General features: G+C 37.1%; 6 protein-coding genes across 17 annotated transcripts in view; 2 read left to right on the top strand and 4 right to left on the bottom strand.

Annotated features, from left to right (window-relative positions):
- Positions 1-969: 969 nt before the first annotated feature.
- On the bottom strand, positions 970-8,052 carry Chro (chromodomain-containing protein chromator). 2 transcript variants are annotated; one of them, XM_081989908.1, is made up of 22 exons: positions 7,811-8,052; positions 7,090-7,522; positions 6,016-6,571; positions 5,756-5,949; positions 5,513-5,696; positions 5,355-5,461; positions 5,198-5,292; positions 4,809-5,063; positions 4,534-4,742; positions 4,304-4,471; positions 4,107-4,246; positions 3,973-4,049; positions 3,706-3,917; positions 3,500-3,654; positions 3,231-3,414; positions 2,962-3,144; positions 2,658-2,898; positions 2,394-2,596; positions 2,052-2,338; positions 1,781-1,964; positions 1,563-1,724; positions 970-1,506 (listed from the first exon to the last, which is right to left on the bottom strand). In XM_081989908.1, exons 2-22 carry the CDS (start codon positions 7,498-7,500, stop codon positions 1,412-1,414), a joined length of 4,302 nt encoding a protein of 1,433 aa, XP_081846034.1. In that variant the 5' UTR covers positions 7,501-7,522; positions 7,811-8,052; the 3' UTR covers positions 970-1,411. The 2 variants fall into 2 exon arrangements, with proteins under 2 accessions (XP_081846034.1, XP_081846033.1); XM_081989907.1 differs by having other exon boundaries at positions 2,959-3,144; positions 7,811-8,050.
- Positions 8,053-8,415: 363 nt separating this feature from the next.
- Positions 8,416-10,719, top strand: MED4 (mediator complex subunit 4). The gene is made up of 5 exons (XM_081989919.1): positions 8,416-8,643; positions 8,695-8,824; positions 9,954-10,156; positions 10,214-10,398; positions 10,449-10,719. The coding sequence occupies exons 1-5, from the start codon at positions 8,579-8,581 to the stop codon at positions 10,619-10,621; spliced, it is 756 nt and encodes a 251-aa protein (XP_081846045.1). The 5' UTR covers positions 8,416-8,578; the 3' UTR covers positions 10,622-10,719.
- A 169-nt stretch (positions 10,720-10,888) lies between these two features.
- Positions 10,889-12,191, bottom strand: LOC145735827 (endoglucanase-like). The gene is made up of 5 exons (XM_081989921.1): positions 12,052-12,191; positions 11,883-11,994; positions 11,630-11,826; positions 11,130-11,365; positions 10,889-11,068 (listed from the first exon to the last, which is right to left on the bottom strand). The coding sequence occupies exons 1-5, from the start codon at positions 12,083-12,085 to the stop codon at positions 10,928-10,930; spliced, it is 720 nt and encodes a 239-aa protein (XP_081846047.1). The 5' UTR covers positions 12,086-12,191; the 3' UTR covers positions 10,889-10,927.
- Positions 12,192-12,318: 127 nt separating this feature from the next.
- Uba3 (Ubiquitin-like activating enzyme 3) lies at positions 12,319-14,048 on the bottom strand. The gene is made up of 5 exons (XM_081989911.1): positions 13,638-14,048; positions 13,346-13,574; positions 13,118-13,294; positions 12,853-13,046; positions 12,319-12,799 (listed from the first exon to the last, which is right to left on the bottom strand). The coding sequence occupies exons 1-5, from the start codon at positions 13,935-13,937 to the stop codon at positions 12,359-12,361; spliced, it is 1,341 nt and encodes a 446-aa protein (XP_081846037.1). The 5' UTR covers positions 13,938-14,048; the 3' UTR covers positions 12,319-12,358.
- A 203-nt stretch (positions 14,049-14,251) lies between these two features.
- Positions 14,252-16,661, top strand: mRpS30 (mitochondrial ribosomal protein S30). The gene is made up of 9 exons (XM_081989910.1): positions 14,252-14,270; positions 14,334-14,590; positions 14,889-15,092; positions 15,145-15,283; positions 15,337-15,500; positions 15,550-15,683; positions 15,737-15,907; positions 15,961-16,286; positions 16,346-16,661. The coding sequence occupies exons 2-9, from the start codon at positions 14,358-14,360 to the stop codon at positions 16,619-16,621; spliced, it is 1,647 nt and encodes a 548-aa protein (XP_081846036.1). The 5' UTR covers positions 14,252-14,270; positions 14,334-14,357; the 3' UTR covers positions 16,622-16,661.
- A 984-nt stretch (positions 16,662-17,645) lies between these two features.
- Positions 17,646-27,579, bottom strand: part of rg (A kinase anchor protein rugose) — a 105,288-nt gene continuing 95,354 nt past the window's right edge. For 7 of the 11 annotated variants that reach the window (XM_081989896.1, XM_081989901.1, XM_081989902.1 and 4 more), the window contains 9 exons: positions 26,204-26,321; positions 25,934-26,152; positions 22,001-22,254; positions 21,414-21,944; positions 21,087-21,357; positions 19,399-19,836; positions 19,143-19,339; positions 18,936-19,087; positions 17,646-18,872 (listed from right to left, as the gene is read on the bottom strand). In XM_081989896.1, coding sequence (XP_081846022.1) covers positions 18,782-18,872; positions 18,936-19,087; positions 19,143-19,339; positions 19,399-19,836; positions 21,087-21,357; positions 21,414-21,944; positions 22,001-22,254; positions 25,934-26,152; positions 26,204-26,321 — 2,271 coding nt within the window. In that variant the 3' untranslated portion in view covers positions 17,646-18,781. The remainder of the gene's footprint in view (positions 18,873-18,935; positions 19,088-19,142; positions 19,340-19,398; positions 19,837-21,086; positions 21,358-21,413; positions 21,945-22,000; positions 22,255-25,933; positions 26,153-26,203; positions 26,322-27,579) is intronic. The other 4 variants (XM_081989897.1, XM_081989904.1, XM_081989905.1 and 1 more) reach the window with 1 other exon arrangement.

Raw genomic sequence — 27,579 nt, 5'->3', positions numbered from 1 at the left:
GTCACAACATGTTGTAGTTATGGAATAGACCACTAGTCATTATGACCAAGCAAGTGTTCATATTCAGATTAGTATGGATTACGATTGTTAATATGTCAGAAAGCGATTGAAGTTAGGTATAGGAAATGTATACATGGATTTGTTCTAAATTTAATGTTGTTTTATTATAAACCAGAAAACACCGATGGATCCATTTAAAAAACGGACTTTTTGCGGTTTTTTTATCTGTCCGACTAAAAGGTAAAGATGGACCACTCTGTAGGTTTTTTTCATTTTCTGTCTCTGTGCTTTTCGAGCATGTGGTATTGTCTAACTGAGGACAAAAGGTCACATCAGCAAACCTTTCAGGACTTGAGAAATTAATTAAAGTTTAGACCACCGTTTTGCTGACAAATTCACCGTTTTTATAAAATATCTAAGAAACGGTGCAAGATAGGTATAGGGAAGTATTATAACATTAATTACTAGCCTTCTTCTCCATTTGAAAATCAAAAGTTGGTGTTCTTTTCGACTGATCTGGCAACACCGTTAAGTCCAAAGTATTTTGGAAAGAGAGTTTGGACCCAACCTAGGCTACACTCCAAATTGGAGTGAAAAATATTGAGTCGTTCTCTAGATACTTCTAATATACCATCACCGTGTGAATCACCCTGTATATACTCTACAAGCCGCTATTTCAAGCCACTTATTTAAGTCAAGTCTCTTTTTTAACAGTCTTGAACTTACATGAACAAGGCTTCAAATCTTTAACCTTATTTGATTACATCTTTTTTTCAATAGTAACGGCTTAAAATAGGATTGACTTTATCTTTTTCCAATCTTCAAGAAAAGTTGTGATAACTACGAGACTTAACTGAGCTGACTTGGCAAAGCGGCTTGATTAAGTCTAAGATGTATAGGCGGTCACTGTATATTTTAAATTGAATGTTTCTTCTTACTCACACTGGAGTGAGATAAACAGACGAATCATACTGTTGAAAACATTTATTGAAAATCCTTTTCTACCACATCAGGAGGCAAATACATAAAATATGTACAAAACAAATTTACAAGTCGACATTTGCCTTATGACGGCTTAGATATAATATGAATCTTCCTTAATCATCAATTATTACAAACTACATGCTTTTTAAGGAAAATAACCGATGGAACTAGCCTCGACTCCATTAAACAATAACATACAACTTGTTAAATAAACAATTCAAGATTACTGTCAAATTTCGCGTTTTCGCGTCACCGTCGTACTTTAAGTCAAGCTTAAGTTGCGTGTAGTTCAGAATGTGACAATACAGGTAAGAAGAGTCAGTCTAAACTCAATCTTAGCTTAAAGTACGAGCAAAGTGCAAATGACGGTGAATCTTAAACCTTCTAAAACCTTGTATACATATAAATTTACTGTTCCTGTATAACTCTATTCTAATTCTAAACTAGCATACTCTTCCGGTGACACTTGCGTCACCATTAAATTGCCGTCTGGAAGCATTACCACAACTTTGTGGGTTCCCCCTGTAAAACATTTACATTTTTATATTATCAAAGTTGGATTGTAGGGTATTTCTTACCAGGACTGGGAGGTTCAGCGCGTACAACTTGAGCCACCACTTGGTCTTGGACTTCGTCAACGTCCTCTATTCCTTCCATTGTAACATCGTCGGTTTTAATTTGCAAAGGCGTTTGAATGCTCTCTGCCTCTGATGTGGCTATTGTCACGGGAACAACCAAATCTAGACATGCTCATATTAACATTTATATTATTTGTAATGTTATTGATTAAGGTTACCTTCAGTGGCTTGCATAAGTAAATCACCTGCGGTAGAAACGGCTATTTCCGGTTCGATAGGGGCGACCGTCTCAGCGCTAGTGCTTGGTTGCGGTTCGTCACCAGTCACTTCACCAATTTCATTGGTTACCAACAGGCATTGTTGTTGTCCGTCCGGACCTTGTGTTATTAAAATTGTTTGTCCCTGAAAAAGTTTTAAATCACTAAAAATCCTGACTAAACTATTTTATTATTATTTAATAATATTTATTTGTTTAGTTCTGTAACTTACTTGTTCATTTTGACCGGCCACTTGATATATTGTCCCATCATCACCAGTGACGTAAATAGGATTTTCGCTGTCGGCCATAGTAAACGACGACCAATCCGTAGCTTGTTCCGCCATCTCGCTATCTTCCACCGTCGATTTAACCTCCTGAGCCGGTTGAGCTTCGACTTTAACCTCCACCTTTACCGGACTGGGTTGCACTGGAGGCGCAGGCTTGGGAGTTGGTTTCGGCGCTTGTTGTGTCGGTTTAGTTTTTGATGGGGTCGATACTGGGGCGAGGAGATCGTCTTCTGAGGATTAATATACGATTCAGATGGGTTCAGTTTGTCCTAAGTGCTTGCGAACCTGTCAAACTGGGCATATTTATGACAGTTCTGGGTTTAGTGGGAGATGATGCCGGGTGTGAAGGTGTAGCTACTCTCGTGACTGCTTGAGGTGTCTGTTTTTTGGGAGTCGGAGCTGCCACTCTTTGAATTATCCGGGTTACTTTTTGGGCAGATGGTTGTTGCGCTGGTTTTGATGGTGTTCCTCCTTGAGACGGTGTCGACCTAATATATTTTAAAATGCTTTCTACTTTTTAATATACACACAGAAAACATCAAAACATACCTGACAACAGTGTTTCCGATCCTTCTGACTACGGGAGATGTCGTTGTTGTGGTTTGGCTGGCCGATATAGCACTTCTAGCCGAATAAACTTGAACTTTTGTACCAGTCCCGCTCGTTTGTCTGATTCCACCCATTGCGGAGTAAGTTTTCGACGGTAAAATGGGCCGTTGTTGCACCCCACTAACTCTTGCTTTTTGTGTAGTTGCGACGGTTTTGCGAATAACGTTAATGTTACCCGCACCTGACGATTAAACCCGTAAACAATGTAAAAAGTTGAAATTGTGATTAAAATGTGACTGACCACCTTGTCCTGGCCTGGTCGGTTCAATAACATGCCTGACTACGGTTCTGGCTTGCTGTCCCGGCATTCTTTGTGATACCATTTGGTTGATCACTTTTTGTTGAACAACGCGACGTTGTTGCACTTGCGGTGTTGCCGGTTTAGTAGTAATTACAGGGCTGGGTTTTTGAATCGGTTTTAGTTGACCTAATAACAATGGTGCAAATTGTGTTTGTTAGAATTACATAGAATAAACAAAATATTAATTCGAATTAAGAAGGTTTTTTACTCACCTTGAGATTCACTTCGATTTAGTTGTTGACTTGAAGTGTTAGAACGATTAGGCTGTTGTGCTATAGTGTACTTAACGATTTTCTTTACAGTAGGAGCTATAGACTCTACAGCTTTTGGTTCTGATTTGATTGATGTCGGTTTGGACGCCGGTAGCTCCTTTTCCATTGTATAGAGGGAATCATCCTGTAAAATAATCCATAAAAATTGATTTCGAAAATAAAACGAGCTACGAGAAAAACAAATATAGACCCTGCTTTACTTTACTTACCTGATTATCTGTATTATTCAAGTCTTCATCGGAAAGATCGGCCGCAGCCATTTTAACAATATTATCCAGTTCATCGTTCAATGCTGCCGGACATGCTTTGGGTTCTTCCTTAATCACCACAGGTTTATCCACGTATTCAACGCCGGCAATTTTACCTAAAACCAACTATAAAGCAAGACGAACATAAAATCCAGACTGAAACTCACCAGTTTCAGGATCCAACACAAACTCCTCATTTTTATCCTCTTCGCCAACGTCTGGTAGAGGCTCATCTGCCGCAGGGAATGGCAACGGCTCTAGTCCGTCATCAGAATCAGATTCCTGAGCGACAGGAGTTGAGTCTGAAGGACTGTCAGTTTTCTTCATCACGTCGCTTTGAGGCGTCTTTTTAACATCTTTACGAATTTTGCTGGCCACTCTAGAAAAAAACCACAAGATATTACATTTTGTGCTTAGCAAATAAAAACTCTCACTTTTGTGCATTGGATGTTTTATTCACTCCCACTTTCAAAGGAGGGGAGGCCAGAGGGTTTGAACTTTTAGGAGCCACCTATAAACAAAATACATCAGAATTTGTGAGTTTAAATTGTGAAACCCAAGCACACACCTGAATAATTTGCTTTGTGGTGTTTCCGTCCTTTTTCACGATTTTGATTTGGGTCTGTCCGATTTTTGGGGCGACTTTAACTATGGTTTGCCCGCCACTGGTGGCTACTTTAGAAGTGGTGGAGTCCAGTTTGATTATTCCTGTAAAACCCCAACGTATTTTTAGCTTTAGTAGAAAAATTGAATTAAGCAACTAACCAGCCGTTTTGGACATAATATACACTCCAGAACTCAAAGATGGTAGTTGTTTTTGATTGATCCTCACCACGCCATTGGCGTCCGGTATTAAAATGTTGGACGGTAAAATTTGTTGTGTTGTTCCACCATTCTTTATTGTTACCGCATTTTTAGAGGACTTTTGCAATACTGAATAAATGTAAATATTATTTTTTTACTTCTCACCCTAGTAAACAGAACAAAAGTCTTACCTTTCTTTATAGGTGTTTTGCTCTTGGAGTGTTTAGCCGAATCGTCGGAATCCTCCTCCAATTTGATCTTCTTATCATCATAGTCCTCATCACTGTCATCCGTTTCAAATTTCCTTTTTAATCCGCTGGCTTTTTCGTCGTCCGAAATGTTGCCACACCATTCCTTCACCTGACTCATAGCTTTTTGTTTGCTGGATCTTTGAGGACGGCTGGAACAATCAAAATCATTTTGTGCACTCCAATTTCATCATTAAATGGTCTCAAAAATTACTAACCTGAAATTACCCGAATAGTCCTCACTAACACCCCCCACAACATCACTTATGGTAGCTATCGACTTCGGAGCGATGGGAACATAGTTGCTTGCGCTTGGTTTAATAGGTTTAGGGTTCGAGGGACGACCGCGCCCTTTGGGAGATTGCGCTTGTCTAGCTTTCTCCTCTTTCATGCGTCTCAGTTGCTCCTCGAATTGATCGAGCAGTTTTTTACAATGGCTCAAATTATTTATGGGTTCCCAAGTGTTTGAATCACTAAAAATGCCACTTTCTCATAAGTTTAAATGTAAATCAAATTTTACTAATTTTTTAGTAAATAATTTCTACTTTCTAATAAAACTTAAACGTAAATTAAAACAAAAAATTAATACTCTAGAGTAAGCACTTACTGTCCAAAATTCTCCCATTTAATATTGTACTCCCAAGTTTTCTTCCTGGGATTGAAACGTTTGGCCATAATCTTCTCAACTACGAACTCTTCCTTCTATTAAACATCGTCATAATAACAATAAAAAGATAACTAATCCAGTAAACAGCCTAACATACCTTTCCAGTTGGGATCAAATCAGCATCGCTATTAATCCGAACCGGTTTTGTCATTCCTTTTTTCAAGACATTGGCTTTAACAACGGAGTTTTCTTTGTTACTGTCAACTGTTTAAAAAAATTACATGACAAAGAACCGTATTCCTAAAGCACACTTACCAAACTCAATGGATGGACTGCCTGGTGATTTAACAGATTTAACCTCAGCAACCTTAGCATTAGCTAATTTGCTTGCAAACTGTATGGATTGGCCAGCCGTGATCCAGGCATTCATATCGGCCTGAGGCAATTTGCACCATTTTTGGTATAAAGACCAGGAAGGCACAACCTTGTCTCCAGCCTCCTTCAATTATTTCAGTTACAAATGATTTGCAATATTATATGCGCGCTGAGTATGTTTACCTTTGAGTGTTTGGTTTTCCACAAAACAAAACCCCAAACTTGAGGTTTGGACTCCGATTCGCAAAGCTTGGCAACAACGGATGTTTCCGAACATTTACCTTTTTTGTGCTCAATAAATTCCTCGACATAATAAAAAGTACTGTGGCATTCACCACATACATGGACATCTAACTTTTTTACCTCCTCTTGAGCTTCTGAGAAATAAAAATTTAATTCAGTAAAATAGGCTGCTTGTGAAGCTAATTCTAATTAAGACTTACTTTCGATGAGAGCAGGGTCCTTAGCGACGTCTGATGAGTCTTCAATGGTAGGTAGTTTAACGTCATTGTTTAGAGGCAGGACTTCATCTTCAGGTTCTTTATCTCCCAAAATACTCTCTAAGTTTTCATTTTCTGCCTGTTCTTCAGTTTGAACTTTGGTGATTTCACCTTCTTTTTTTGCCGGAATTTTATCGATTTCTTTTTGAATCGCTTCTATAGATTCCATTGTTTCCGCCCCATCTAATTTTGTACGCTTTTTTTGAGGTTCCTGATCAATGTTGTCTATCTCCATCGCTTCTACGGCGTCCTTGTCCTCCGATTTATCTTTTTCAGTGTCTTTGCTGCTTGTCTCTGTCATGTTAATTGTTTCTCCAGTCGGTACTTTATCGACAGATTCCAGCTTATCTTCAGTTGTCAGTTCTTCAACTGGAAGATCTTTCAAGGTATCCTCTTGAATTTCTTCATCTTTACGTTCCTCTACACGCTTTGAACTGAGTTGCTCATCAGCTATTTTTTGAATAAACTGATCAATCGCAATAGAGGGGTCATCATCACCCTATATCAGAATGTAAAATTAAAAACTGAATAGAATAGTGAGTATAACTTATACAGCATTTCTCTAAACTCTCTCATTTTTAATTTAACATGTTTTATTAACTAATTAACATAAAAAAATATTATTAAAAAATTATTCTAATTATAATTTTTTTTTGGTCTTGCAAAGTGATTTAAATCCTTGCTATCTAACTGAAAATGCATGTGTAATGTACACACAGATAACATGTAGTGATGTATTGAGTCATATACTACCATAAAATATGTAATGTGTATAATGGTGTCTTCTCTTATCACTAAAGCTCAAACCTGGGGTACTAGGTAAGTAATGTGTTTTTATAGGTACAAATTTGGATTTTTTTAAACAATTTCCTACTTCTTTGTAAAACTAAGTACAAATAGGTCTCTTTGTGAGTCTATCAAAATACGTAATGGAGTAAATGAATTTCCCACAATTCAATCTCAAACTAGTTTCTTGTTTCATAAGTTGATAGTAGTTAAAATGTTATAAGCACCTACCTGAGAATCGTCGAGTTCTTGTTGTGACACTGTTTCACTCACATCAAGTGAAGAATCTTGTGACATCAAATGTTCATTTGTAGCACTATCAATTAAAGACTCCTCTGTTGTCTGATCTGCAATGAAAGCGTCACCCTCAATTGAAGGAAACTCTGAACCCGCCTCCTCCTCAACTTGGGAGGTTAGGGCTGAATCTGTTGATATTTTTTCTGTTAGATTGTCGGTGCTGTCCAATGTTGCACTAGCACTAGGACTTAAAATAGTCTCCGTGGATGCTGTAGAAGTAAACGATTCCGTATTTTCGGCGGGATTTTCGCTTCCTGAGGTTAGCGTCGCGTAAAAGTCAGTAGAGTCTAAAGATGGCATAGAAACGCTGGGCCTTTGCCCGGATTCATTACCGATTTCCTCCATGATTTAATTGAACAATTTCGACCTGAAAATGATTTGTTTACAAGGGTCATGATTGACGAGTATGGGACAGCAATAAAAATTTATATTTAGCGCCAAAAATTGTCTTTTTCCGAACGAGCCTTTCAATCTACGACGAGGCCAAAGACTCGCTGTCAAGCAACAACATGGCTGATTTAGACAGACGTAAAGAAAAAGGACACATGCAAAAAGTCAACCAATTTTTGATCACCAAAAATACAAGTTTGCTAGAGAAAAAAAGCTTTTTCAAACCTTAATACTATTTTCATCAATAAAAGCACGTTTAATTTACCTTACGAACAGATTTTTACGATCACAAGTAGCGTTCCACTCACAACTCATAGCGATAGTGCTGCCGCGGCGATCCGACACACTAATGGTATGGCGTCTCTGGCATTATTAGAACAAATGCCAATCAATTCCATCGTGAGGCGACAATAATTCTTTTATTTTGATTCCCCTAATGCCGGTTCAGACCTTTGCTATGGCAGGAAAATTTAAATTTTTAAAGGAAAACACGATTCTGTCAAAACTAGAACCATAAGTTTTCTTCAAAGCACGTTGTTTAGTTTTGTTAGGTTTGTCACCATGCCAACAATCATGAATAAGGAGCAAGACAACTTGATGCAAATATCACGTGTTAGAAAGAGATGAAAATAACAACGGGAGCGGGAACTTTGAATTTATGCTACTTTCAAGAAATTTGTTCTTTAAAAATTCTGAATTAGGAAATCAACATAGAATTAAGTTTAAACATACTGGAGTTGTGAATAAAATAATTAACAACAATAGAAAGTGATTTGTATACAAAACAAAAACAAATTACAAAATTGCACCTTGTGTTGAAGGTAGCCGATTCAACTGACTCCATTACGTTTAGTGGTTCAGCCAATCAGAGTCGTTCGTCTAGTTGTCATAAGATAAGGACTAACCTAACCTAAAAAACAAATCCCAAAAATCAAAATAATACCTGAGACACTTTTAACTTTGTTAATTTCCAGCTTTCGCTGCTTAAAACGCTTTTAATAGACTTTGCTGTGCTTTCAGTTTGGTTTTAGAAATGGCACCAATTAGCACCAAAGAGAAACTTCTGTATATCATTGATGATCTAGAACTAATTGCCAAGTAAGTGATACTTTTTTTGTCTAGTAGTATTTGATGTATTTGGACTTCCAGGGAGATTATTGAAAATGCAGTTGCCCCGAAAAGCAACAAGTTTTCCGGCCCCGAATATGCCCAGTTGACTGAGCTACTTGTGGCCAAGGATCAGGAATTGAAGGAAACTTTGAAGTTGGCTGCTGAACAGGTGAGTACTTCTTTGTACAGGTTCAGCATATTATTGCTAGAGGTCTATGGAACTTTCAGAATGGTCTTAGAGGCCTCTGGCAATTTAATACGGTTATGGGAAGGTTGTAAAACATACTGTTACTTTTAAGAAGGTTCTCAGTAGCATTTAGAGGTTTCTGACACTTTCAAAATGGTTCTAGAGGCTTCTGGCAATTTAAAACAGTTATGGGAAGGTTGTAGAACCTTTTGTTACTTTTAAGAAGGTTCTCAGTAGCATTTAGAAATTTCTGACACAATCAAAATGGTTCTAGAGGCCTCTGGTAATTTTAAACAATTATGCAAAAGTTTAAAATACTTGTAGAGGCCCCTGGCACTTTTTAAAAGGCTTCCAACAGCATTTAAAGGTCTATGGGACTTTCAGAATGGTCTTAGAGGCCTCTGGCAATTTAAAACAGTTATGGGATGGTTTTAAAATACTGTTACTTTTAAGAAAGTTCTCAGTAACATTTAGAGGTTTCTGACACTTTCAAAATGGTACTAGAGGCCTTTGGGAATTTAAAACAATTATGCGAAAGTTTAAAACACTTGTAGAGGTTTCTGGCACTATTTAAAACGTTTCCAACAGCATTTGAAGGCCTATGGAACTTTCAGAATGGTCTTAGAGGCCTTTGGAAATTTAATACAGTTATAAGAAGGCTGTAGAACGTTTTGTTACTTTTAAGAAGGTTCTCAGTAGCATTTAAAAGTTTCTGACACAATCAAAATGGTTCTAGAGGCCTTTGGCAATTTAAAACAATTATGCGAAAGTTTAAAACACTTGTAGAGGTTTCTCGCGTTTAAAAGGTTTCCAATAGCATTTAAAGGGCTATAGAACTTTCAGGATGGTCTTAGAGGCCTCAGGCAATTTAAAACAGTTATGGGATGGTTTTAAAATACTGTTACTTTTAAGAAGGTTCTCAGTAACATTTAGAGGTTTCTGACACTTTTAAAATGGTTCTAGAGGCCTCTGGCATTTTAAAACAGTTATAGGAGTTTTTAATCTGCACATTTTCTGAGAGTATTTTCATGCTCAGAGAACTTATGATTGTGTATATTAGAGTTGCAAAAAGAAAACAAAATATACATTTTAGAGTGTGTTTGTGTTTCAGGGTCAAATTAACACAAAAATGAATCTGCTTAAAGCAGAGGTAGACCGACAGGACCAAGACATAAATCATCTTCAGAAGCAGTTAAAAGAAGCAGAGCAAATTCTCTCCACTGCCATATATCAGGCTAATCAAAAATTACAAAGCATTTCCAGGGCAAAGAAACGTCCAGTTTCCTCTGAGGAATTAATTAAATTTGCCCATAGGTCAATAATTACCTTAATTAGACTGATTTCTTCCTCTAAAATGTTTTTTTAATGTAGGATTAGTGCTTCAAATGCAATTTGTGCGCCTTTAACATGGCAACAGGGCGATCCGCGACGTCCCTATCCAACTGATATAGAAATGAGACTAGGAATGCTAGGGCGACTGGGTGACCCCATTAATGGCCATATGTTGCAGCAGCAATCTTCAATGAGCGATCTGCATAGGGCAGGTCATCCTGGAGGTATAAAATACATGTTAACTTTTTTCAGTGTGCTAAGTTGCTAATTACAGATATACCAGCCTCAAATCAGAACCAATTTGCTTGGCATCCATCTGGGGAGATGCACATTAGTGTGGGACAAGGAACGGTACCGATGGACACTCGGAACCATAAGCAGGAGAACGAGGACGTGGAGGTTATGTCCACGGATTCGAGCAGTAGCTCGTCAAGCGACTCTCAATAGCATCTTACGCGAAAAGTTGGCAAGTTACTGTAAGATCTTGTTTATTTCTTTTAAATATGTATTTGATGGTGAGATGGACTATACAGAGTTTTTTCAAATAGTTGATTTAACTTTACATTTATTGAAACTCTTGCAATTTACTATAATTTTGCCCAAGAAAAATCATGAAAGTCGTTTTATTATTGCTTGAGCTGAAAACAACCACTGAGATGTTAAATCAACATAAATTCGAAGTTATGAAATTTTGGATAAATAATACTATAAATATAAAGGTTTCAATTTTATTACTGGACACTTTAGTGTAAACTAATAGCACCCGGTTACATCAATTAATTCTTGAGGACATTCGACCTCTTCAAAAGTGACGCTGGGATTTGCAACTCCTTCCATAAATTCCCACCTCCATCGGCATCCAGGTTGCAATTCTTCGGGTAGGTCGTCGCATTCCTATAAATAACAATCAGAACTAGTTAATAAGGCAAACAAATTCGTCAAAAAGTTTTGGTACCGTTTCGGTACTGATTCCTCCGTATTGTTCGCCCCATCCTGTAGATGGAGTGCCCCATACTTCAGCGCAAGACACCAAACAAAGTCCCACACCACCGCCTGGATTGGACAAATCGAACTGGTTCTGGGTTAAGTCTCCGCCGGTGTTGGTGATTTGAATTAGATGTTGTTTACCAGCTAAGTCACCGTGAAATGATAGCAGCATGCAAGAGCAACATCTGCTCGAGTCATTTCCACCTTTAAATATTAAAGTAATTAAAAGGTTACCAAAATAGTTAGCATATTATAGGAAGCAAATTATGTGGCCAATTTTTTGTTCTTGAAAGGTATCAATACGAAAAACCAATCAGATTTAAAAACTAAAATTAGATTTTATTATCAAGCTGAAGTACCCAGTATTTAAGTGAAACACGACACGTTAACAACTCCAAAATATTATACTTCAAGTGTTTACGTCTTTTAATTACGACGGTCAAATAATCATTTTAAATAACACTTTACCTGCGAAAGAAGCAGCAGCAAATCCATAAGATAACGTAGAATTAACAATCCAGGGTTGTTGATCATTGCACATAAAAGCCACTGGGTCTTCAGCTCCAGGTTCACAACTCGACTGAACACTGGGACTTACGGTGGTGTCACCGTCAATGTCGCAGGACCGTACGGGGTTTTCCACTCCTTCTGGCAGATTTTCAACCCTACCATTCAGATTGTTTTAATGAGCTTAAACCAATAGTATTTGAAATTAAAGTACCAAGCACATGATGGTTTACTGCAATCCCAGTATCTGGTTGTTACACCTTCACCGCTAAGACCCCCGGATATAAATTTGATATCGGGGGTTACTTCTGCACCCCAACTGGAGCCTGTCACATTGTTTTATTATAGTCACAAAAAAAGTACTTTATAATGCATATACTTACATATAAAAGTGGCAAAAAGTATGAAAGTCTTCATTATGGTAACTAAACAACTGATAGAACCAACTCAAGTTCTCTCTAATATATTGATTGATAAAGTTATAACAGATAAGTGTTTACCTATCTTAAGTAGTTCAAGTAGAAATTGCTTTAGTACTGTTAAGGATGAGAACATAGACAATATTACGCCAGATTTTCTTATCAAACATGTGGAACAATCCAATTATTTTTTTGTATAGTGCCATAGGGATGACCAAAAAAAAAACAACATTATTTCATCTTAAAAATAATTTTTAATGCAATATAATGATCAGTTATTACTCATTTCAATATCACTTATCCTAAAAGATAATTTAAGAATCACAGATGTAGGTGTGGTGCTATCTGCAACGACAATTTCTTGTCCATCCCTCAAACCCAAGTCTGTTAAGGTTTTATTCAAATTATCCCTGGTTTTTTTCTCTATGGCTTCAATAGTCGGAATGTACAAGGTTTTGTTTTTACCGTCGATATTGGTTGTCAAACCAGGATTTTTCATTTGGTATTTCAAGTCAGTGCACAAGAACTCAATTAAATCTTTTAATTTCATTTTTGTAGGGTCCTCAATTGGTATTAGTTGCGGAATATTCGAGCACACTGTGCAGTTTTCTTTTTTCTCTGCTTCATAAGTGTAGGTGTAGATGCCTTCCACATCATTAAACACCATAAAGTTGTTTAAAGGGGTACAACAATTAGTTGCCAATTTGAATACCTGTAAGTTTGTTTAAAGTTTTAAAATTATAGTTATTAATGGATTAAATCAACCTCAGTGGCACACACTGCTGATATAACTGCATTAGTAGAAGCAACAGCAGGGATGATGTTTTTTACTACACCCTGTACCAACCTAAAGGTCACACCTTTTATGTTAAACTGGTTGGCCCTCTCCATGGCTTTTTCATACACCCATGTTAAGTGTTGGGCATCATCTCCATCAAGAGCAACCCCAAAGGAATTTTCTAAAGCAATTTATGGCTATTTTTATTACAAATTTTGACTTTAAATAAGCACTGACAAGGCAGCAACTCACCTTTAGCCCACTGAACCACTTTAACATACTCTATGCAATGTTCTGGAAGCCTTGGGGTATTGGCAATAGTACACAATGGGTATGTTACTTGGGGTGGATATAAATCTAGGGTGCACTCTACACAGGCTGTCAGACCTGGTAGAATAACACGGGCATTTCCCTTAAACCCTTCTGTACCTACACCAGCAAATAAATGACTGATTTAACTAAAATTAAGTACAGTTTTACCTCCATCAACAAGTGGTATGATACTAGATTGATCTAAAACACCATTTTCATCATAGTTTAGCAGTGACACAATCATGCCATTTATCCACCGCCTAGCCAAGATAGAGTCAAGTCCGCATACTATAACGTGAAAATCCCTGTAAAAGTCCTCATCTTTTTCCTGGATGGAACAAAAATGGGGAACAACTTGACAGCCTTGTATTCTAGTGTTAATAAACTTGGCAGCCACCTAAAAATCAAATTATCTGGATAGCAGAAGTTGTGTACTTTTTTAAGACTACAGTAAACTGACTTCAGCTTTAGGTAAACCAATATCTTTGTGCCTGAACAAGAATTGTCGATTCAAATTGGACAAATCAATTATATCCATGTCAATTATGTGGATGTGCTTGAACCCCATCATAGCCAAGTCTTTGAGTAGTTCACAACCTAAACCGCCAGCCCCAATTATTAAGATTTTGCAGGAGGACAGAATAAAATCTAAAATATCAGGAGAAGGCTCGAATTCTGGGTGGCTAAAAGGCCCTGGTCTTTCTAGCACTTTTTTCAAGTGGGTCCATTTTTTTTGGGAGGACTCTTTGGTTTCTTCCATGTTTATTAACGGTGTATGAGTTTTGCGGTTTTTGTTAATAATACTAAAAATGGGGCACAGAAAACTAACCTCACTTTTACTCCAATTTTTGGAAGGTTTTGCTTCTTTTCTTTGAACTTTTATAAAAAGAATGTGGTCACGTGAGCCTTATATGAGAAACTCCAATATAAATCCTCGTGGCCGCTTGTCCAATTACATGTTCGACTTGTGACCGCGTGACATCTGCTAAAGCAGCTTATAAGTCAATCACGTGATTATTTGTTAAATGGTACAAAACAAACATGAAATAAAAACACTTTTAGATGTTATGGTTATGTAAACAATTTTTTTGAGGTTAAGTAGTAGTGGTTTAAATTGTGTATGAGTTTTTAAAGTAAAAAAAGATTTTTTTTGCAGTGTGCAACTTCAACCCACAAAAAAATGAGTTTAATTCGGTTGAACCGCAAGTTGGGCTGTTGTGTGTTGCCAAAAGTAAGGAATTTCTCTACCCCGGCCGCCAGTGAAGAGGCAGAATATAGGGCGACACCTCAGTATCCTCCAATTTTGGATCTTTCTTATGAGAAAACTAGGGAAAGGAAAATAAAAACGGAATTTGATGAAATTAAGAATGTTAAAACTGTGGAGGAGAAGCAGATCAAATTAAATATACCACGGTAAATTGTTTAAAATTATAACTTTGGTTTGGTCTAGTTTAATGTCCTTTAAGAGTAAAAGTAGCACTAAATCTAGGACACTACTAGAGGTGTTATGGTAATTTATTTATGACAGTAACATTTCAAGTATAAGTAAAACAATTTTGGTAAAAGCTTTACTAATGAGGGATTAGTGCCATCAGTGGAACAGTCAGAAATTATAAATTTTTAGAATTGGAATTGTCTAGTGTCCTTTTTACTTATAACATTAACGTTCAATCTGAAATAATCTGTAAAAGCCTTTTTTTTTTTATTTTAGTTATTATGGATTCAAAACCTACATGCTTCATGAAAACCTTATTCCTTATGACAGTTTAGCATTTTCTCAATACATAACCAGAACTCATTTAATTGAAAATAACCAACTGCCTGAGTATTACAAAAACATCCCTGGTGTGGATGATTTAGAAAGCATAGTAAAAGATGTGGAAGAAGCAATTTTGATGGAATCTGAAGGACTTAAGTAAGCCTAAAAGTTTATAGGAAAATCAGATTTTAGTGTGTTTGTTTTCCAGGCGCTATATTGACTTAAAAAGTGATCAGTTATCACCCAGAGAACGTGAAGATTTGTTAGCCTCCCGGATTGTGACTAGTATTAACCGCGTGTTTAATACTTCTTTAGCTCAACAACATCCACATTTACAGAAAAACGAGGTTTTAAAATAATTTTAAGTTGATGTTAAATTTTCAATTAATTTTTTTTTCAGTTGGACTTGGAGCCAAGATTGGAAGCCTCTTGGATGGTAGGCGGTATGAATCCTCCTCAATCAGTGAAAAGGAGCAGAAGAAAACACCCGTTTTTAAAAAATATGGTTGATGAACCAATTGACCGCAACTTTGCATACATAGGACATCCCATTCTATCTTTACGGTAATTGTCTTAGTTTGAAAAATTCTGACATTTGTTAGGTATTTTCTAGTGCTGAGTTGCCCCTTCCTTGTGTGGTTCCACTTTCTGAATGCGAAAATCCGGAATTGGAGGTGCCTGTGTTTAAATATGACCCTAAAGTACTTGGCACTTCAATTGATTATAGACACCTTACAAATATTCCTGGTAAGGGAGTTTCAGGTTATTTTTTGAATGTTTTTATAAATGGTTTGTTGAAGGTGTTTGGCCTGGAGATCCCAGTACTTTTGGGGTACTAAACTACCTTAAAACTGGTCACCTGATTGATAGGGCTCTTCAGATTTCATCTGAAGATGATGTGAAAGAAGCTCTGCACGTCCAAGCTATTTTGTCTTCTTTCAGTTGGTTAAATGGCCAAGCTAATCACTTAGGTAAACTATAATATTTACATAGTAATTTCCAGGACTTGTTGATTTTTTTCTAGGGTTTACAACCGTTAATGACATAACTTACCCTCTAGTCAGTCAAACAATTCTGACCAATGGAAAGGAGTTTTACTTTTATGTTTACCAACTTAATACAATTCTTTTATATAATGAAAATGCTACTGATAATCCTAAGAGAAACTTGTGTTGGGCTAGTGGAAGCCAAAAACTGTATGAAGAAGTTAAAGAAGGTAAAGTGGTGGGGTTGAATGATGAAGTAGTGAGAACGCTAGTTAAACTTTACCTAAACGAACCGCAAGATCGTTTAGGAATTAATTTGAGGCCTTTTTTGAGTGAGCAAGAAAAACTGGCTGCTGATTATGAGGTAAGTGATTTTTGCATTTTTTGTGTTGATAAATTTTCAATTTGTGGGTTTTAAATTAGGATGATGATAAAAGAAAATGGTTGGAAAAGGAATATAAATATCTGATGGCGAATAGACCTCGATTCAAGGAGATAGACGAAATTTACACTTGGGAGAAAATCTACAAAATCGATAATCCAACTAGACCGATGGATAGACGGTCGCGGTTCTTTGAAGTGTTTAAAAATCCGGCGGCGAGGAAATTAAGTGACAGGTTGCCCGAATACATCCCTAGAGCGTTACGTCCTGATTTACCCAGACATAAGGGACGATACGCCAAAGACTACTGGCCTTAGTAAGTTAACATCCAAATTAAAGTTTTTTTTTGATTAAAAATGCGTTTATGTTTCACCTATACGTTATGAATACATAATACCTTGGAAACGATATAGGTTATAGTGTTCCTAACAACCAGAAGGCGAACTCTGTAACGAATAGCAAAGAAATTTCTTTGCTATCATAGAAAACCCTTCTCTATTGTAATATAGGGTACTCTCTACGTTTCGATTGACGAAGATCGGCACTCAACGTAGCTATTCGGGTTGTGCAAAATAGAAAGACCAAATGAGATCTTGCTATGAATTTATCTCTTTTGGGGTATGAAATTTTGTAATTGTCAATCTTTCTTTTCCGTGTCTTTTAACCTTTATGCTCGTTAGTGTCAACTCTTGTCAAGGTATTGATTACATTTTACGGCAAAACTATGCATTGAAAGGCTTATTTTTATGTTTCTCGTTTTATGTAATTATATTTTACGTCCTTATGTTTTACGGAAACAAAACTATGAATCCACCTTAAATAATTGCTGAATTAGGTGAAACATAAAATATTTTATGCACCACAGGCGTTAGGGAGAGTATAATGTCCATCAAGGTAATCGCAGTCTTATTATATTACTGATCATATTCATGGAATTGTCTTATCAAATACCATTCGAGCTCAGATTTTGAACAGGACGATTTTTCCGCTATTCTTCTCATACTTTATGGTGCAAAACTCGACCTGTTTGGCAAAAGTTGTTCTAAGACAAGCACAAAAATTATCCGGCTAAATTTGAGCTCTTATGGTATTGCCCCCAAAAATTCCATTCCTTGCTTTCAAGAATTAGGGCCCAGGCCGAAAGCTGTCCCTCGGGCTGTTTCGGCTTTCAGGACATTATGTTCCCTCTAACGCCCTTGGTACATAAATAGCTATTTTCTTTTATAATTTAGCTGCACATTTAATTTATAAATGATAGACCTTAAATGAAAAAAAAAACCTCCTTGTATTTTTGGATAAAGAAAACAATTTTTTTTAAAGATAATAAAAAAATTCATAAAATTGAGAACAAAACACATTTATTAATATATGTATATATAAATCATGAACATAACGTTATTGCTAACATCAAACGTACAGTATTCTTACAATTAAGTACATTTTTTTTGAAATAGTAAAATAACACACTAGATTAAAATGCATTTTAGTTACACACCCCGTTGCTTAAGCTAGATCGCACCGTAAAAAAGAAAACGATTCATCATCATCTTATTTACACTTTATAAGTTTGATTTGTTTTTGGACAGATTGCAGTAATATAATACAGCTGGAGGGAATGTTTTGTAGGCACAACATGCGCCGATTAACAATGTATTTTTTTCAGTTAAATCTGTTTTTGCGATACTTTTGACAGTATCGCGAAAACAAATCATCCACGGCCAACATACAGTGCCTAAAACGTGCGCCAAAAGTGGCTTAACGATTGCTGGCATGTGCTGTAAGCCGAAGCAAAATTTCTATATTTGAACGTGCTTATACTTCTTACAACTTTGATTGACTTTGTTTCTCAACGGAAATATCTTAATCTCTAAGTTATTTAAAAATTATAGTTGCATAACTGTTTAGTTATTACTAATTAATGGGGTAATCCCCCTTTTATGAGCCCATTTAAAAAAAAAAAACTGATGACAATCTACATAAGTTTTGATTCGTTCAAAACAGCTCTATTAAATTGATTAAGTAGTTAAAAATATGTCATTTTATAATATAAGAAAATTTTAAGTACGTTAGCTACCCGTGAATTAAGTTAAATGTATTGCACAAATAATCCCCATATTTATGGGTATTGTAAATACTGAATAGCAAAAAAGTACGGTTTATGTTTCAGTACGAGTTTCAGATATTTCTATCTAAATTGCAGTAATCCCCTATAAATCACACTATACTTTAACAAGTCTGCAAAACCTATAAAAATTTGTTTTGTGAACAAATAAAATGGAATGTCTCCAAAGACGAAAATCCTACTCAATACCTATATCAGCCTCAAAACGGTACAATATAAAACACAAAGTGTGAAAATCAATCTACGGGGTTTTACATTCCCGGAACGATACGTATTACTGAAAATTACTATAATATGGTGTTTCTTTACGTTTCCTATTCAAAAAGCGCTTCAACCGTCTCCGGTATCTGTTCGATCAATAACGTTGCTGGAACTCATGGTGCCATCTATTGAAATCAATGTGGAACACCACTATGGAACCTAATGCCAATCCAGCCAATAGGAATCTGAAATTTGCGATACGTGCATCACCAATTTGGTCCACTTTGTATGAGTGAGATAAAACTTACTTCTGATCATGAGACAAAGCTAAAGACCTAATACTACTATCACAAGCCGGAAAAGCGTAGAGCAGAGCTAGATTGAAAGTCCTCCATACTTCGACTATTCCTTTGTCACCTCCGGTCATTAAATATTCTCCATCGCGGCTCAGAAGCAGACACTGGAAATTTAAATTATTCTTTGCACACTTTATTAACTTTTGCAGGAATCATTACCTGAAGATTGTCATTATGAGACTCGTGCCGCAATCGTTTACCGTTAATGGTGTACGAGGCAACGTTACCTTTTTCGTAATTGACTACAATAACTCCTTCGCGTGACATGGCAATGTTTTCGGGCGAAATGAAATTTGATGGTGGATCTAACGATCTTAGTAGATCACCAAAAGTTGTGTGCACGAGCACAGGTCCGTCTGTCATAAGTCACATTTATAAGCAACAATTTACATTTTTGTTAAAACAAGTGACTTACTATAAGACCCGGACACGACCAATCCGAGCTCGGCAGATATTACCACACTGGAAACAGGTTGTTCGTGTCCAGTCAAGGTAGCCCTGGGTGTTGGGACCTCGCCCTCGCCTACAATAACTGAATTGCGGGCGTTCCAGTGCCATAACAAAACGGTGCAATCAGCCGCTCCGGAAGCGATGTAACAATCGGAAGTAATGTTACACTCGGACCTGGACAGACACGTAACCACCCCGTAATGCCCAAACACTATTTGAACGATTTTGGCGCTTTCTGTGGAGAAAACGCGGAAACTGTTGTCCCAAAACCCGCAGGCGATCAAGAACTTCGAGTCTACAGTGGTGACGAAGCAGTTGGAGCGGATTTTCAAGTTTTGGCTGAAGTTATCTCCCAGGTTACGTCTTTGCATTTGGTTCTGTTGGTTGCTGTTGTTAGTCAAAGCTGAAATTAAAAAAATTTAGGGACAGCAAGCCATACACATCAAATATAAAAGAAAATCAACATGGAATAGCCCAGGGCAGTATTCTGGGGCCACTACTCTTTGTAATTTACATGAACGATCTGAATTCTATAGCAAAAGAAAATGAAAAAATCGTCAACTTTGCAGATGACACAAATTTACTTGTAGGTCAAGAGGAAATCAGCACTTTAATTCAGTCTGGAAAAGATCTGTTTATTAGGACCTCTGAGTGGTTTAAAAAAAATAAATTAGCTTTAAATATGGAAAAAACAAATGTCATTATTTTTTCAACAAAACAAGGTACATTTGAGAAACTTAATAAAATACACCTTCTCACTGACAGGAGCCAATTACTAGCCAAGAACACAAAATTCTTGGGAGTGCAGATTGATGAATTTCTAGATTGGTCTGATCACATAAATGTTCTGCTAGGCAGGTTAAACTCAATTTGCTATGGAATTCGAATTGTCTCCGGGTATCTGAACCTGGCGGCCCTTAAAATATTGTACTTTGCCAACTTTGAATCGATTATGAAGTATGCAATTATGTTTTGGGGTAGAAATACTTCAATACAGAATGTAGTTGTAATTCAAAAAAGGGCAATTAGATTAATGTTCAAAATGAAATACAAAGATTCATGTAGATCCATCCTTAAAAAAAAATAAAATAATGACAGTTTATGCAATTTATATATACGAGTGTCTCATCTTTCTTAAAAAGAACCAAAACCTATTTAACATCAAAGTCAATCATACATACAACACAAGACAAAAAGATGTAAACTGTCCAAAACATAGATTAACACTCACTGAGAATGCAAAATATATGTGTATTCGCCTATTTAACAACCTACCAGACAGGCTGAAAACATTGACGGACAAAAGTTTCAAAAAAGAAGTAAAAAATTTACTAATTGAATTAGAACCCTACACTATAGAGGATTATTTTGTTAAATAAAGATTCTCTGAAATCCGTATTTAGGGAAAAATCGCTGAAAATGTATATAAGTATCTTTAAGTACTACATAGTTCATAGTTTACCATGACGATATTTCCTTTGTATTAGGTACATTGTACTCTATCCTAATCACAATTCGAAATAAAGACTGTTATTATTATTATTATTATTATTAAAAGCCCCAAATAACTAAGAGTAACTAATGTTAACTTGCACTAAACTACAAACAGAACAGAAAGAGTAGTACTATTATAGAAAAGTGTGGATTACATACATTCTAACTTACACAGAACTGGGTCCATGGATAAAGGTAGGTTGGCTGTTTGGTCTTTCGGGGTGTCCGCATAGCTGGGAGATTGTGCCACAGCGGCGTACGTCGAGCTCCATTTATTGACCGCGAATTGTTGATGCATTGTGACTGTGACTACTGATGGACTTGGCAATTGGGGATACGTGTTAGCCGATATGTGGACGATTGGACTATTCGATAGGAACTTCATTGTCATGCAAATGTCGTCAGGGATGGCCGAAAACATCATCGGGGTCTGTAATTTGTTAACCACACTCTGATTTGTATAATTTAGTGTATCAAAAAAATTACCAAATGCATGGCTGAACTTCTCGGTGGATGAGGTTCCATCAACAGCTGAGACGGAGTTTGTCCAAAGTTTCTGATCTGATTTTCTACTGCTTCTCTCATCACTTTGTCCTGTATCGAATCTAAATCCACGCTACCCTCGTAGGTCAAATAGTAAAAACAATTGGTTGCTCTAACGGCTTCCGGTCCCCTTTGCTTATAACCGAATATCAAATCGATCCACTGATGTAACTGGCAAGACACGAATTCGGACTCTAACGCCATGCGATTGATTCGGACAAATTCTTCGGGTGATCCGGCCCAAGCGGGAAGTTCCACGTCGTTGATCGGTTGTCCTTCCTCGTTTATGCCCAGTCGATATCGGTTGGAGTTCACAAACATTTCAGGCAAAAAGTAAAACTCTGGTATGAGTTCTTTCACGTCTGACGTGTCTCTTTGGCAATTTTTCCATGAAAGGGCAATTGACGTGAATAGACGGTTAGGGTAGTCGAACTTCCCTCCCTGAAGGGCTAGAAACATGGTGGTGAACGGTTCCTGAAAATGTTAAATATTATACGCAAATAGTATTTAAAAAAAATACAGTTGGTTACTATTCTAATCATCCAGTTATAAACAAAAGCGGCAGTCGAGTAATGAGTGCCGTAGTGGAAAGGTTGAATGGTGTCGTGTTCCCAACTGGCGTATCTTTCTTCAAAATAGGCTTTTCGGCTTGGATTTAGGGCTCCTACTGGTTTTGATAAGTCTCGGTAATTGCTGGGTTCGCTTAAGTCTAGCTCTTTCGACTCATAGTTGGTCAAGATCCACGGGAATACTGGATATTGGTTAAGATCGTTATAGGTTCGACCTGGAATGGAAAGATTTAGTGTTTTGTCTTTATTCTTAAATACAGAAGTACTAACAATTTAAGTGGTGTGTTTCAATTAAAGTTCAAAGACAAAACCGAGACCGAAAGGAAGTGAAGACGTCAAATTGCAGACAGAAATTGGCTGGCATCGTTTTGAATAAGACGCCGTGCCGCAATAGTAGACGTACCGAAACGAAACCGAGAGTGAAAAAAACTACTAGGAGATTAAAAGCATTCGGAAATATCCTCGTCCCGTCCAATTACAATGAAATTAAAACACGGCGCGCCGTTTTCTCGGTAAGGAGGAAATAATTTGGGCACGTGTCGACGGGACATAAATTTGAACGCGTACAGGCACTCGAAAAACGTCCCATGCGAAATTACCGCTTGTCATCCGAGGCTGGCTTTAAATTAAAAACATATACGTCATGTCGTACGAATGTAAGCGATATTTACAACTCGCCAAAGATGAAATTTTGTATTTCGGACTGCCAACACAAACATTTAGGTGTCGCCAACCTCGTCACTTTGCCAGAAATTTGAAATAGCGCAAGTTTGTCGAGCATTTTCGATTTACATTCTAAATAGTATTAAATAGGCACACACCAACCGAAACCGACTCTAATAACTCAAATTAATTAGTCAATTAATTAACACGTTAAGTTCCCTTACAGCCGATGCTTTTAGAACTCAATTACTTAGCGTCTAAATAAGCCGGGGTCTTGTTAGAAAGCACGCTACATCTTTTGATATTAAAGTTAATGGAGGAGTCCGCGTTCTTTTTTTAGACGACATGTACTAAAGAACGGCAATTTGTCTCCCTATAAACGACATTTTCGTTTTTATACCATTAGAAGATACCTCGGACGGTGGATTATTAAAGTGAGAGTACATTACAACCAATTATTTATTAATTGCAGACTTTCTTATTGGCTTTTTATACCGTTAATAACTACTGCTGATGATAAGATAATATAAGTTGGTCGTTTATCACTTTGGCGTCGAAATATGTAAATACCGTCATACTTCAATCGATTGATGATGTCCAGATAAATTAAATCTAGCAGGAAGTTAATTTTATGGTAAATTTTAGTCCTGATGGGAAACCACTCTAAAAGTAAAAATAGTGAGAGCTAAGAACTATTCCATGACCTGTAATAATTAGTTCATGGGGTCGTCTATCTATTTATTTAGCTTTCTTCGGTCCATTTTTGGACCCAGTCTGTTCCACTCTTCCCTATCTGCCACCTTATTCATCCATCTAGTTCCAGTGTTTTTCCTCAAGTCATCCGCCCACCTCATCTAAGGTCTTCTTCTGCTTCTTTTATTTTCCCAAGGTTTCCAGTTTAGGATACATCTGTTCCATCGGTCGACCTTTTGTCTGACATTGTGCTACTACCACTTCTCTAACATCTCTTACTTTCGTTTTATTCCTTATCCACTGGTTTCTCCTTCTATCTATTAGTATGACCAACCAAAACAATGTTTATATACCAACAATTAAACAATTCTTACAAAGTTTCGAGCAGTTAAATTGTAGAGAATTCTGGCACTTTTAAGAAGGTTTTCAATAGCATTTTGAGGTCTCTGGGACTGTCAAAATGGTCCTAGAGGCTTTCGGCAAACTAAACTGATTCTGGGAAGGTTTAAGACACTTGTTGAGGGCCTTGGCACTTTTTAAAAGGTTTTCAATAGCATTTAGAGGTCTATGGGACTGTCAAAATGGTCCTAGATGCTTTCGGCAAACTAAACTGATTCTGGGAAGGTTTAAGACACTTGTTGAGGGCTCTGGCACTTTTTAAAAGGTTTTCAATAGCATTTAGAGGTCTATGGGACTGTCAAAATGGTCCTAGAGGCTTTCGGCAAACTAAACTGATTCTGGGAAGGTTTAAGACACTTGTAGAGGGCTCTGGCACTTTTTAAAAGGTTTTCAATAGCATTTTGAGGTCTATGGGACTGTCAAAATGGTCCTAGAGGCTTTCGGCAAACTAAACTAATTCTGGGAAGGCTTAAAACACTTGTAGAGGGCTCTGGCACTTTTTAAAAGGTTTTCAATAGCATTTAGAGGTCTATGGGACTGTCAAAATGGTCCTAGATGTTTTCGGCAAACTAAACTGATTCTGGGAAGGTTTAAGACACTTGTTGAGGGCTCTGGCACTTTTTAAAAGGTTTTCAATAGCATTTTGAGGTCTATGGGACTGTCAAAATGGTCCTAGAGGCTTTCGGCAAACTAAACTGATTCTGGGAAGGTTTAAGACACTTGTAGAGGGCTCTGGCACTTTTTAAAAGGTTTTCAATAGCATTTTGAGGTCTATGGGACTGTCAAAATGGTCCTAGAGGCTTTCGGCAAACTAAACTGATTCTGGGAAGGTTTAAGACACTTGTAGAGGGCTCTGGCACTTTTTAAAAGGTTTTCAATAGCATTTTGAGGTCTATGGGACTGTCAAAATGGTCCTAGAGGCTTTCGGCAAACTAAACTGATTCTGGGAAGGTTTAAGACACTTGTAGAGGGCTCTGGCACTTTTTAAAAGATTTTCAATAGCATTTAGAGGTCTATGGGACTGTCAAAATGGTCCTAGAGGCTTCCGGCAAACTAAACTAATTCTGGGAAGGCTTAAAACACTTGTAGAGGGCTCTGGCACTTTTTAAAAGGTTTTCAATAGCATTTAGAGGTCTATGGGACTGTCAAAATGGTCCTAGATGCTTTCGGCAAACTAAACTGATTCTGGAAAGATTTAAGACACCTTGAGGGCCCTGGCACTTTTTAAAAGGTTTTCAATAGCATTTTGAGGTCTATGGAACTTTCAAAATGGTCCTAGACGCCTTTGGCAAATTCAACTAATTCTGGGAAGATTTAAGACACCTTGAGGGCCCTGGCACTTTTTAAAAGGTTTTCAATAGCATCTTGAGGCCTATGAGACTTTCAAAATGGTCCTAGACGCCTCTGCCAAATTCAACTAATTCTGGGAAGGTTTAAGACACTTGTGGAGTGCTCTGGAACTTTTTAAAAGGTTTTCAGTAGCATTTAGAGGTCTATGGAACTTTCAAAATAATCCTAGAGACATGTAGAGGCTTCTAGCACTTTTAAGAAGGTTCTTAGTAGCATTTAGAAGTTTGTGGAGGCTTTAAAAATGATCCTAGAAGCCTCTGGCAAATTAAAACAATTCTGGAAAGGTTTAACACACTTGTAGAGGGCTCTGAAAATGGTACTAGATGGTTCTGCCAATTTCAATTTAGACACAGAACTGCTCTATATAACATGAGCCAGACTGTTTATTTTTTAAACTGATAAAAACGTCAAAATAACCTGACATTTATTGAACCGTCAAACTGACAACTGGTACGATCATGTTTTTTCATCTTTTGGTAGACGACCCTATTACAACTTATGTGGTTGATATTTCTGACAAAATATCCAATTTTGCATAAAACAACCCTCTTACAGTATCCGGGGCTAAATCCGACTTTTTCCATTTGGACCCTTCGATACACAACGAGAGGGCCAACTCTAATCTGTGCCGGGAGAGCACCGTGAATAAGGTGGCGCTTAATTCGACTTGACAACTTTATCCGGCGTCCCGAGTTGGATTTGTCTGTGCCCCCCTTTCGAACATTTATTTTTAGGGACGCCTCGCTCGAGTTATTACTATTTATACGGGACGTCTCTAAAAAAACTTACCTGCTATAGTGTTCAGGAACATTAAGTACTCGAAATTGGATATTTCGCGACGTTGCCATTTCTGAGTCATGTTTGAGCTGCGCATCAGTTGTCTGGGCGACATCATACTCGCTTTTCTGGTTTGTGGAATGCCATACTTGATGCCCACCCCCACCCTTGGTAGGGCTTTGATCACCTTTTTTACCGTGTTTTGTTCAGGGAATGCAAACATTATGGATGCTGTAAAATTGGTTTTGTTACATCAAACACTGAAATCTATGTGAAACTTACTGCGACTAGCTAAAAAAATTTCTATAGCGTTGTTCTGCAACAAATACCTCCGGGAAAATATCGCTCTTACTTCGGTAAAGTACCATTTTCCGTGTAGGTGGTCACAATACTTCAAAACCTGAAACAATAAAAAAAATTGTTTTAGCGTGGCTATTCAACCCAAAAATTGGTGCAGATAGTCTTGGGCCTTTCAAACAAACAACTCGTGCACTCATTGTGCTTTTATCTACCCCGCAGGGGTACCATTGTCACTGCTTCAAAGTTCCCAAGTTTAGAGTATTATAGTTGCATAAGATTGCCCTTTTTCAGTCTCTTTGTACTGGATAAAGCCCTTGAAACCCCAAAATAACCTTCGGGACACATAAAGTACTTTTTTTTTTACCCATTTCAAGATGTGCACGCACGAGCTTAAATCAACGTCGCTTCAGACTTTTATGAGCATCAAACTTAATGTTCTGGCCCTAAACACCTCATTAACAAATTTCCGATCTGAGCGCGACTCATTTAACGCTTAAATGATGATCATACGACAAACGTATGACGGAGATTTAAGTTTTCCTTGAGTGCAAACATGTTCTATTACGCGATTTTGATACGGAACGACAGCTGTTTAGTTTGACACCCTGTAATTTTGTAATCAAGACAAGATTCAGGGAATTCCAAGACATTATTTCAGTTTCCAAGCAAAATGTTGTTTTTTTTTTAGTCAAGAGTATACTCATCCAGGCTTAAACTTAGTTATTTAGAATTTAGAAAAAGCAAACGTCATATCCAAAACATTTATATGTTAATTGTTACTTAATTTTATTTTTCCTGTTAAAACTACTTTTGCTTTCTACTATAGTAAAACACTGTTCTGCTGGTGGAAGTAAATTTTGAATTTTTGTCAAATAGATGCATATACAGATCTGATTGAAAATTAGGTAAAATCCATACAACAGTTGCAAGTTGATTCCCAAGAAAGATCCCGATGGTCGCCCTGGCGCCCATTAAATGACAAACGTGACAGGTTACATCTACATGGCACAATTTATTTCGTTTCCCTTTTATTTTAACGGCTATAAAACAGTTTGTTAACTGAAAAGATGATTATCGAAACCGCTGGACGTCCCAGTAATAAAGTCGAGAAACGTTCATGTACAATGTTTTCCAAAAAAAAATGTCAACCTTTTATCTGCTTATAAATCATACAGTGGGAACCTGTGAATGTTAGAAGGAAATCGACTTGGCTGGCCCTTTGGGCAGGTAAAATTGTATTTACACCGAGTGGCTAAAAATAATTAAATTTTTTGTTAAAGTATAAGTTAAACGGTAACACTTGTAGACCATAAATTTTAAAATACCAGGAAGTGAGGAAGGAAGCCTGGTGCAGATTT

The sequence above is a fragment of the Ips typographus genome, linkage group LG11 (genome assembly GCF_016097725.1).
Source record: "Ips typographus isolate SLU linkage group LG11, UJ_Ityp_2.0, whole genome shotgun sequence".
Lineage (NCBI taxonomy): Eukaryota > Metazoa > Arthropoda > Insecta > Coleoptera > Curculionidae > Ips > Ips typographus.
This window is presented reverse-complemented; position numbering and strand designations above follow the sequence as displayed.